Here is an 11819-nt window from a genome sequence, read left to right as displayed (position 1 = left end):
TCTCGTGCCAGAACCACAGGTAAGCTGGGAAGGGGGAGCAAGGGCGAGGGGGACCCTGGGTAGGGAAGGAGCGCAGGGGGTGGGGAAGAAGCGGCCCCTTCCCTGCCCCACCCATGCCCGGTGCCTGCTCTGGACAAGCAGCCCCTTCCCTGCCAGTGCCTGCTCGGGACAGCCCTGTGCGGGCTGCGAGCAGCTGCAGCAGGGAGTGCCAGCCATAGGGTGAGGTGGGGCCACTTTTCCCCCTGTGTTCAGCTTTTCCCTGGGCTCCTTCCCTGCACGGAGAAAAGCGGCCCCTCACCCACCCCATGGCCGGCGCTGCCTGGTGCAGCCGCTCACAGCCCACGTAGGGCTGTCTGGAGCAGGCACAGGCAGTCCCAGGCGGGCTGTGAGCAGCTGCAGCACAGGGCACCAGGCATGGGGTGGGTGAGGAGCTGCTTTCCCCACCCTGTGCTCAGCACCACCTTGTAACCTGGCCCCACTGCCAGGCTGGCAGTGGGGCCAGGTTACAAGCTGGTGCTAAGCACAGGGAAGAACGGCCTCTCACTTGCCAGTGCTCCGCGCTGCAGCCACTCGCAGCCTGCTCTGGACAGTCCCGTGTGGGCTGTGATCAGCTGCAGCAGGGAGCGCCGGCCATGGGGTGGGCGAGTGGCTGCCTTTCCCTGTGCTCAGCACCAGCTTCTTCCCTGCCAGCAAGCAGGGGGTCGGGGCTGTGTGCTGCTCCTGCCTGTCCCACGGGGCTGGGGGGCACTGGGTGTGAGTGGGCGGGGAGCCACTGGGAGCATGGGGCCCGCACGGGTGCCCCAGGGTCAGCGCTGGCAGGGCCAGAGCAGGGTGGCAGGAGCGCAGGATCCCAGCTGGCAGGGGCTCTATGGAGCCGGGCCAGCTCCCCCCTCTCCCTGCTGGTGCAGCCCAACCCAGCTCCACAGACCCTGCCAGCCTGCACCCCACTTTGGGCCCACCAGTGCTGGCCCTGGGACACTGGTCCCAAGACTGGTCCCTGCTGAAACTGGGTAAGCAGCCCACCACTTGAAATAATTGCCCGCCCCTGCCTTAGTGACTGGCTTTTGTCACCTGACCCTCCACTTCCCTTATGTAAGAGAAGGGAATGGAACAGGAAGTATCCAGGCAACAGGGTTGCCACACCTCTGGTAACTGCTTGCTTTCTGACCTGGTTTCCCAACTTAGTTTACTTGTGGACTTTACCCTCTTTTTGACCTACTGGTTTTCTGGCTTGGGTCACTCATAGACTTCACTCACCTCTTGACTTCCCGGTTTTCTGATCTGGCTTGTCCCTGGACTCTGACTGCTCTCTCTGACTGGTTTGTACCTAAATAACAGCAGTCTTGATGCCTTGTTGGCCCTCAGGTCTGACCACCACTTCCTGGCACTGACAGGGTCAAACTTGTACTTCCTCATGGGCTAAACACAACCTGGGTCCCACTATATCAGTAATTAAAACTAAATGTTTATCTTTAGAAATGCCTATCAAAAGTTAATTCTTGTAATTATGTAGTTCTCACTAAGCTCTAAAATAATGAAGTAACCCTGCATTATTGTTAAATATTTATACCATTGTACACCTAAGTGCCTTGACCAGCACAGGCCCTCTGTGCATGTCAGTGCCAGTATGTTATGGGATCACAGTGTAAAAAGGAAACTACTTGCATTTGGGAACCACAGCATGCAGTCGGGTGTTACAGTCTTCTTACAGACAAAAGTATAAAAAGAGGAAAGTTTAAAAAAAAATACCTGTTTCTCCAAACCAGTGAAACCTTCCATTAGCAGCACATACTATTTCTTTAAAAATGCTAGCAGTTTCGTTTGGACTCGCATAGCGGGCTGGAATAATGCTGCTGGGGTCCAAGTCCCCTGTTATATTGAATAGACAGACATGAAGCTGCAGATCACAACCACCACAGACTTCAGCCACATAAGCACTCACAGCATGCTGCAAAGCAAAAAGAAAAACTGCCAAGTACTTCAAAGGTGTTTATAATTGTTCTGAGGCTTATGTATACCCTACTATTATATCTCCTACTGTTGCCTTCCCTTAAAAGGAACTGCTGGTCCCACATGAGTAAGGGTAGGCTAGGAGGGACTGCCAGAAAGTGGCAGCAAATTGAAAAGGGTGATCCTACTATCATGAGGAAAGGGAGCTAATGAAAGCTAACACCTTCAGAGACAGGGATTCTATAAACACTCCCCCAAAGATTCTGAGATTCATCTGTCACCATTTCCTAAACAGCAAATGAAACATTTCAAGAGCTAAACTCAGATCCTGGCATTGATGCTAGGCTTAGATGTAACAGAAATAGTCTATCCCCAAACTATTGTAGGCAGCTGAAACAAGCTTGAAATTAATCCTGTAAAATGCATTCAGTGTTTCAAATTTTGTAATGACACTTACCATCTCCTGGTCAGGAACTCCAGTGGTAAGCACATAAATGCCTTGAGATCCATGTTCGTCTTTATCTTTGAAGTCTACTTCTGTTGCTCTTCTGAGAGCACTCATAAAATTCCTACTGCCTTTGCACTGTAGGCTCAATATCCATCTACATGGAAAGTTTTACTTATTAGCACAATATAAAGTGGATAATAATAATAATAATAATAATAATAATAATAATAATAATGCAATGGAAAATCTCCACTACTGGAAAACAATTAGAGTAACCAGAACCAGCTGCCTCAAGTAAAGCCTCATTGTGATACCCTGGACTTGAGTATCTCCTTTTGAACCATGTCTACACTGGCCCAAGTGATCTAGCTTAATTTTTGTACTACAGCTACCATAAACAATGATAAAGGTTAGGGTGCAGCATTACTGTGGGATTATTAGTAAATCACATTATGTGAGAAAGCTGGAATGTGAGACTTATGAGCTCACGAGTCTACTCTCACATATTAACAGAACTGTTTGCTAAATTGTAACTGGTTTCACACGTACACGTTCATAGGCATCACTGACAACGTTCTCTGGCTCGCAGAGCTTTTGGAACTGGTGCTAGCATACTGGAAAAATTCAGATATGCCCTCAGACCTCAGTCAAATGTGAAGGGGTGGCAGTTTTTAAATAACAAATTTCTACTTGTTAACATAGCACATATATGAAACTAAGCATTAATCCCTCTGATGTTGTTCTTATGGAAGTACCAGACAAACTACAGAACAGTATACACAGCTGCTAGTTTTATAGCATAATAAACTTCTAAAACCTGCAGATTTGTTCATTGCTTTGGGTCCTAAGATACATCAACACCTGCATTTTCACTTAATTCATAAATGTTAACAAATTATCATCTGATCATACCTCCAGGCACTTTGCAAGTTATCTGGAACTGAAGGAACCATTTCTGGTTTCCAAGCCGTAATATCACTTCCGAAGCTTCCAGAGAAATAAAACAGCAATTCATTTTCAGATATTGCTTTACTACATGCAAATGTATACATTCCTTGAAAAAACCTGACTTTTGGAACTAGAAGCATCACTCAGATGTCCATTTCTGTTTTAAATCATAGAACATTTCAAGAAGGAGTCTGCAGCAGACTAAGATGCCCAGATTTGAATTTGGAACTGCTCTGAATACTGCAGTAGGCATAGCAGTCATTTTGGATTCTACAAAGTGGGCTAAATTATGTAGCATAAATATAACAGAGTAAATGATGATCCTTAATTACCAGTTTGGCCACTGCTCACTTTAGCCATACACAATGGGGAGAAGGGAGAATATGTATGGCTTTTAAAGGTTATTCTTAGAATGACTTAACCAAAAACTAATAAATTAAATACTGAAAAAATATAACCATATAAGATCAGACTAATACTCCACAGTAGATACAATATGTTATGTCCATTTTCTAGTTACCTACCAGCATTCTTCTTATCCACAATGTTACACATAGTGCTTAAAAATATACTTTTAACAGATACTTACGCAATAATATTGAAACAGTCCTTGTTTGACATTTGTTCTTCAAGCAAAAGTCGCAAGGAATGTTGGATGTAGATGATGTACAAGGAATTTATTACTGACATATCAACCAGTATAACAACTCTACACAAGAAATGAAAAAAGAACTTAATCACAGACATTATTCTCCTCCCTCTCTCCATTTTAATCTTTTAGTCACCTCAATACCCAGTCAAATATCAATTGTTCATGTATTAAAGCTTGTAAATAACTTGCAGGTAGCAAAAGAAAGTAAAAACAAACTTAAGCTGAGATTTTATTTTTACATGGAAGCAATACCCATTCAGGTAGTATGGTACATTTCTCAGGCCATAGTAACTCCAGGATGTGGATACATGAAGGGCTGTTTTGGTTCTTGGCCTCAAAAAAAAGCACCCCCTCCAAAAAAAAACCAAACCAAACCCACACCTCTACTGCCCCTATGTACAAACATGGGTTATCCAAGATGTGACTGGCCAGTTTCAAGGACATCTAAGCAGATGGGGGCAACTGCAGTGACACCAACCCCCCAGGAATGTTCATGGAGTTACTCCAAAATGGTACAAAAAGTTTGTTCCCAGATCCACATGACACACAAGCTACAATTCTTTGGTAGTTAGATAAGGCCCTATATAATGCATAAATTATCTTTTTTTTAAATTGTATTGTGACTGTACTGAATAACTCTGCTATACAGAAATAAACATAACACAAGCAAATTAAAACTGGCTGACAGGTCTATAAAACAGTTTTAAAAGGGGAATCCTGTCAAACATGTATTTTTAAAACTGTCCCACATAGTGATCAATTTTTGGCCATCTGCCATTTAATACTGAAGTACTGCCAAAGTAACGATACCTCCTTTCACATATAGTTCCCCATATTCTTTTGCTGCCAACTGAAAGCCAGTCAATTCGTTTTTCATATATTCTCACCATTCTACCAAGCTGTTTCTGTGAATAAAATATGCGTAACAACTGAGTGGTGATTTTTAATATAAATTAATATATTAACATTTCAGATTAATATTACTTCCAAAACTTATTAACAACTATAAAACTTAAAGAGTGAATAAAATCCAAGTATTAACATGGAGCACAAATGATCACTTAAGATAAAGATTCCAGTATCTCTGCAGTCATGCATTTTCTCTTAAGAAAGCCACTTAAAAAGACAAACAAATGTCTTTTTAAGACATTTAAAATAAAAAGGTGCTTGTACTCATGTTATACTCAAACTTCTCTCAAATGAATGCTTCTTATCTATCCTTTATCAAGATATTGGACAGCACATACATGAAGAAAACTGATTTCTAAACAACATTTTTTTTTAAAAGGTGAGAACTTTATCCAGAGCAGTATCACCCCATGTTTACAGCAAACTTAATAGACAGCATTTAATATAAATGCACACAAGGTCTGGAAACATGCAATGTACTCTAAGGGTGTGTCCACATATGCAGGCACGTGCGCCTGCAGCAGCTCAAGTAGCAGGGCACAAATTGGTGCTGGAGATTTGTGCCTCAGCACAGTGCTTGAACATGCACTTTGGAGTGGGGCAAATTGACTCTGGCCAGCTCCTCTCTGATCTTCAACCAGGGGGAGCTAGAGGCTGGGGCCAGCACCTGTGCTGGCCCCAGTAGTATAAAAAGCTGCCTTAGCAAGCAGCTCAAGGCTATGTGCCCTCAGAAGTTTCTAAAGCCCGGCCAATTGGTATCTGGGGACACTAGCCTCTTGTCACAGTTGGACTGCTGAAGTAGCCCTAACCTAGAGGGGCCCTTGCACCTTCTACCAACTGCAGCAATCTGGCAGTGGGGGCTGCTGCCTGGCTGTGACCTGCCGCTACCTGCAACAGCATCCAGCTCTTGGACCTGTGGCTCCATGGCTGCCAGACCTGGATAGGGACTGCACGGCTGCCTGGGCTGTAGTATGGGCACTGTAGCAGAGCCACCTGCATCTCTGGGCCAGCAGCCAGTGGGCCGTAGCTAAACAGCTGGCCTTTGTTTGGCACTGCTGCCACGTCTTCTGGTGTCCCTGTTCTGCTGTCTGGGCAGATATCACCCAGATGTGCTCGTTGTGGTGGCCCGCTTTGAACTGTTGAAGTGTGTTCTCCTGGCCCCAAATGGCCAGAAGATCAGCCACCTCATCTGCCCTCCAGCTAGATCGGGGCAGGCAATGATTTTGGGCAGAGGGCTGCTTACCCAGTTTTGGCAGGCTGCCGAGGGCCGCATGGGTAGCCCTGCCCCTTGACAGGGTGGCAGGAGCACAGGGTTCCAATGTCTCAATGTCTTGGGACCAATGCTTCATGGCCAGCACCGGTGGGGCCCAAAGCAGGGCACAGGCTGGCAGGGGTCTGTGGAGCCAGGCTGGGCTGCACCAGCAGGGAGAGGGGGGAGCTGTCTGGAGCAGCCCCAGGCGGGCTGCGAGTGGCTGCAGCGCGGGGTGCCAGGCACAGGGCAGGGAGAGGTCACTTTTCCCCACCCTATGCTCAGCACCACCTTGTGAACCGTGTATTGCTTGGGCTTTGCTCAGGCTGACTGACATGTAATTTGACAAAGGGGAGGGGGCCAAGTAAATACAACTCACCTGATAGTGGTATAATATTGGTGGGTCCACATGAACATTTTTCACAGTTCCATCATGCCATTCAAACTGCATCATTGCTCTCTGAAACAATAAACAAAACACTCAGATGTTTCAGGGAGTAGCTTCTGAAGCCCCGACAATTGGTATCTGGGGACACTAAACTCTTGTGACAGTTGGACTGCTGAAGTAGCCCAAATGTGGACTGCTGAATTTTCACATTCCTACACATTTTAATGAAGAAACACACAACTTTAATCTATAAATGTATAATCAGTTAAAATCTATGGAGTTTCACTTGCTTATAGCAGGACTGAATTTATCTTTCTCAGCATAAAAGGCACAATATATGAGGATAGCTAAATATGTACTGATTAGGTATTAAGCTTTTAAATAAGTACTATTTGTTTTTTTAATCTTAAAAAAGATCTTTGACACCTGTTTGGATTGAATTACCTGTACAGTCTGAAGACGTAATGTGTAAATCCCATAAGGGAGCATTATACTTTAAAAAGACAGTTAATCATTTAGAACCAACTTGCAAAGGTGCAGGATGTTCTCAACTCCAGATAAGTTCAAGCAATATATACAAACAGGAATTTCATTCTCCATAAGAGCAACACTACACTTTTGAAAATACAATTTCACTTATAATTCCATCAGTAAGCTTTGAGGATTCTTGTAAAAAATGGTGCTGCTGTGTAGCTGATGCCTGGTTAAATCCCTGGAATTGTACTGAAAATATCAGCTACCATATTTTGCACTATAGTACACTGCCCTTGTTTCACTTTTCCTTGAAACAGTTACTGCCCCTGCACAGGAACATTGTAGAATAATGGTGTGTGAAACGGGTTGTATTCGATTCAGATTTGGCCTGAATCAGGGACAGCAATTAATTTGTTGATTCAGATCACTGTCCCAGTTCGATTCAGCCAAATCCAAATCTGAAGATTCGACACTGATTCGGAGAATCAGCAATTCAGCCATAGACACAGCTTTAAATGTTTTTTTCTAACATACTTTGACGTACCAGGCGTGGCTTTGGCACGCTGCAATGGTGGGGAGGATGGAGTGTCCTACAGGAGCACGGGGGCCCCCCCCACGTGCTTGGCAGCAGACCTGGAAGTGGACTGGAAGTACCTGCCCCGTGCCCCCCCCCCCCCCCCGCCTTGGTAATCAGCCATGGGGAGACCCCGAGTGCACCCCCCAGATCCAGGAGGCACCAGACGCCAAGCCAAGTGCTTCTGGTCCACTTCCAGGTCCACTGCCGAGCACGCTGGGGACCCCCCTGCACTCCCATGGGATGCTCCATCTGCCCCAGCTTCTCGGCATTCACAGGCTGCCTGGTACTTTGAGGTATGTAGAAAAAAAATTTTAAGCTGTGTCTACATCTGAATCAAATCTCCCTGAATCTCTCCAAATTGATTCGGAGGGGTTTGATTTGATTCGGACAGATTAATGGGGCTCCTGATTCGATTCAGATTCAAAGATCGGGCCGAATCTCCACCGAATCAAATCAGTGACTGAAGCTTCGCACAGCCCTAATGTAGAACTAATTTAAGTAGAGGTGCACCAGTACATCAGTCCAATATTGGATTGGTACCAATATAAAGAAAATTGGCTATATCGGAAATCAGCCTGAAGTGGCCGATAATTTGGCTGATAAATGTCTGTGCGTGTGCGCAGCCGCAGTGCTGCACACATGCAGTGAGGAGCATAGACCAGCTGTGTGCTGCTGGTAAATCCGTTGTGGTGGAAGGAGAGGGGGGAGGGAAGGGGCATGGGGTGGCAGATCAACGCCCCCCACAGCAAGACAGGGAAGGGGCAGGCGTAGGCGCTGCCCAGCCAGGGTAGGGCAGGGTGCAGGATGGAGCCACAGCTTGTAGGCGGGGGGGTTCCCCACCGCTGCATTCACCCCAGGGGGCCATGGGGGGTGAGTGTGCCCCTGGATCTGCATGGGATGGGGTGGGTGGGCTGCAGCTTCAGGCTGGAGATCTGTGCAGATCCGGGGGCACATGCCTCCCCTTATGCCCTCCTGGGGTGCATGCAGCAGCAGGAACCCCTCCCTGCCTCCAGTGCGCTACCAAACCAATTTCTGATATAGCTGCATGCAGCTGGTAAATCTGTTGTGGTGGAAGAGGGGAGGGGGGGGAAGGAAGGGGTGTGGAGGGGGCAGATCAACACCCCACCTCAGCTGGGCTGTGCCTGCCCCTGCCCCCTCACCACAGGGGCATTGATCTGCCCCCTCCCTGCCCCCTCCCCTTCCACCACAACAGACTTATGAGCTGCATGCAGCTGTATTGGAAATTGGATCAGTATTGGCCAATGACTCCTTAAATATCACCTATAGATATTGGCCTTGAAGGAGTCACTTTGACAGCTCAGATGGCATTAGACTATTTTTTTCAGACAGTAGTTTATCTAAACTATTTAAAACATTAAAGAAAGCACAAATACCAGAGGGTACATCAGAGAACTAAGAGTAATAGTTTTATTAAAAATACTATATACTGAATCATATGTACCATCTATAACAACAGCTAAAGGGATAGGGAAAATAAGGAATGAATTCTCATTATCTACCTCATGCAGTGTTGATGACACTGTTTTCTGAAGAATAGGCACAAATTCTTTCACTGGTGAGAACGCATTTGGAGCCAAAACTTGATAAAGGCTCAACTTCTTGGCTATAATAAGTAATGGAAAGACTAAATAAAACACAAACTATCATTAGCATTTCACACTAGAGGAAATTCATTTGCGTACAATACCTTTCAGTCCATTTGTCTTCAACCAGCTAGCTGAGGTTTTAGCCAGGAAGGTGGGCACTTGTATAACAAGGGGACTTTCATGCTTTGGAAGGAAGCTAGCAGGCACAACCTTTGCAAAATCTGTAGAAATCTAAACATTTAAAAATGTCTTTTGTAAATTTCAATGCATGCGAACATATGGCATAATAGTTTCACTAATGCTAAAAATGAGGCATCACTGACACAGCTATTTAAAAATGGCTAAACATTGTAATAGTGTTTTTAACAGTTTATTTCACTATTCTAAATGGTTTTGAGAAAACAGCATTCCCCTTCGCTAGTCACAATGCAGAAATCAGTAATGTAAAGGAAAACCTCTCGAGTTACATGTGCTCTAGAGCCTAAAGCCAGTCATCTAGGATAAATAAACTTAATTGAATCTTCATTACTTGCCAATCAAGTCCTTTATTTACTTGCTGCAGCTGGCTTAATGCTATAATGGACACATTTGACATTTAATTACACTTGTGCAAACCTGTAAACCAGTGGTTCTGTGCCTTGGTACTACAACACCAGGCTTCCATAATTGCTGCCCACATGCTTAACAACTCCATAACTGTAATTCTCAAGGTCTGTAATAATAATAGAAATGATGCTCCTTGCCATGCGTCTAAATTAGAGGTGGACAATTATTTCGGCTGGAGGGCCACTTAATGAGTTTTGATGAGCTGTTGAGGGCCACAAGAGTAGCACTGACCCTAGACAGGTGCCCTGCCCCCAGTTGCCATCTTGGAACTGGAAGTCCCGCCCCTAACCCCCCAACTTTTGCCATCAGAAGTCCCTCCCCTTGCCCTGGAAGTACTCCTTTTAGGAAGAGGGTTTGCCATCTTGGAACCAGAAAGAAAATAAATCATATACTAAAAATCAAACATCTATTATAACATTTTATTTTTAAAAATATTTCTGTCCTTATTTATGTGCGTTTGCATGGTGTATATAGAGGGAATTGCATAACAGCTCAAATAAAGTCTTACTCCTGTATATTGTGTGTGGGGTGTGGGTGGGGTCTGGATGCGTGTGTGGTGGGGTGTGGGAGGGGTGTAGGCATATGGGCAGGGGATGGGGGGAGGGTATGGGAAGATGCGGTGTTTGTGGGGGTGTGACTGTGTGTGTAGGAGGGTGTGGTTGTAGGGGAGGGTGTGTGGCTATGGTGGGATGTGCATAGGAACCCCACACAACTACACACGTAACACATACACACACACACAAGCTGGTCAGCAAATCCTGCCCCCGCCATCACCTTGCAACAGCCTGAAGGCTGTATACCCTGCAGCTCCTCCCTGCCACCACCAACACCGCACAGCCTTGACCATAGCCCACTCCAGACTGGATCAGCTGGAACCTGTCCGCACAACCCTGAACCCAGCCCCCCCAGCAGCTGCTCTGGACCGTCCGCCCACATTGAGCAATGGCAGCAGGCAGCCAGGCAGAAGCTGCTGCTCAGCATGGAGGGGGGAGGGGGGAGGAACAGTGGCCCCTCCCCCTCACTTCTGCCAGGCCCAGGCTGCCCTGCAGCTCCTCTCTGCTGCCATCACCACTACATAAAAAGTACGGCTCTGCAGCCCCGCACCCACCCATGAGGCAACAAAATACAGTACTAATAGTGCAAAGGCTGCTTGGGGATAGGGATTTGTTGGAGGGAATGCAGCTGTCACTTGAGAATCACTATGACATGGCACAAACACAGCACTGAAGGATGGTCCCTGCCCCAAAGAGCTTACAGGCTAAATGTAAGAGAACAGACAACAGAGTATAGGAAATGTCGACACAAGACTGCTTAACATGAAGGAGGCTGGTTTCAGCATGCCAGTAGCCTATTGTTGTCAAAGCATCACAGCTCCAAGTTTTAAGGAATAGTTGAAAGGGAGCATGCCTATCCCAAGTAGGAGGGGCAGCCTGAGAAAGCATGAAGGTGACTTGTTTGACAACATAATGAGTGAACAAGGAAGGCTGGTAGGAGAGGAGAGACAATGTCTTGATAAATGAGAGATGCACAATACAGTGGGCCTAGTTAAAACAAGTAGGGGTGGGGAGGTGCTGTGGTGTGCTGTGTGGGGCCAGTGGTACCCGGCACGCACCTCCCACTCCCCCAGGTAAAAAGCAAAGTATGGGAAGGCACTGGGAAGACACTGTCGCTGAGCCCTGGGGCACGCTTTGTCCCCATCTGCCTGCTTGCCTACGTGTACCCCCTATGTCCTTACTAAGTACACCTAGGGGTATGTGCACCCCTGGTTGACAGCCCCTGGGTTAAAGGATAGGGGAAGAATTTTGCAGCAGGTGTGAACACAAGAGAATCTTACTTGTTATGGGCAGAGAGGAGGATTTTGCACTAATTGCGACATCAGGTGGGAACCTGGATTGGAATTTTGAGCTGTGTGGAAGGTAGAAAAAGCTACACTGTAAAGATGTTAGAGAGAATCAGTCTTACCTCCATCCTTGGCAAAGTCTTTGAAAAGATTATTAAGGCTCATATATGT

At 46.2% G+C, this 11819-nt stretch overlaps 1 protein-coding gene across 3 annotated transcripts in view; it reads right to left on the bottom strand.

Annotated features, from left to right (window-relative positions):
- Window positions 1-11819, bottom strand: part of VWA3A (von Willebrand factor A domain containing 3A) — a 102274-nt gene that overhangs the window by 63753 nt on the left and 26702 nt on the right. For all 3 annotated transcript variants that reach the window (XM_019512847.1, XM_019512848.1, XM_019512846.1), the window contains exons 13-20: window positions 9304-9433; window positions 9116-9219; window positions 6536-6616; window positions 4809-4903; window positions 3936-4055; window positions 3311-3385; window positions 2408-2552; window positions 1750-1948 (exon numbers count right to left, since the gene is read on the bottom strand). In XM_019512847.1, the coding sequence (XP_019368392.1) occupies window positions 1750-1948; window positions 2408-2552; window positions 3311-3385; window positions 3936-4055; window positions 4809-4903; window positions 6536-6616; window positions 9116-9219; window positions 9304-9433 (949 nt within the window). The remainder of the gene's footprint in view (window positions 1-1749; window positions 1949-2407; window positions 2553-3310; window positions 3386-3935; window positions 4056-4808; window positions 4904-6535; window positions 6617-9115; window positions 9220-9303; window positions 9434-11819) is intronic.

Source organism: Gavialis gangeticus, unplaced genomic scaffold (assembly GCF_001723915.1).
Source record: "Gavialis gangeticus isolate Ggan-Ray unplaced genomic scaffold, GavGan_comp1, whole genome shotgun sequence".
Classification (NCBI taxonomy): domain Eukaryota; kingdom Metazoa; phylum Chordata; order Crocodylia; family Gavialidae; genus Gavialis; species Gavialis gangeticus.
The sequence above is the reverse complement of the archived record's forward strand: the minus strand, read 5'-3'. Positions and strand labels throughout refer to the sequence as shown.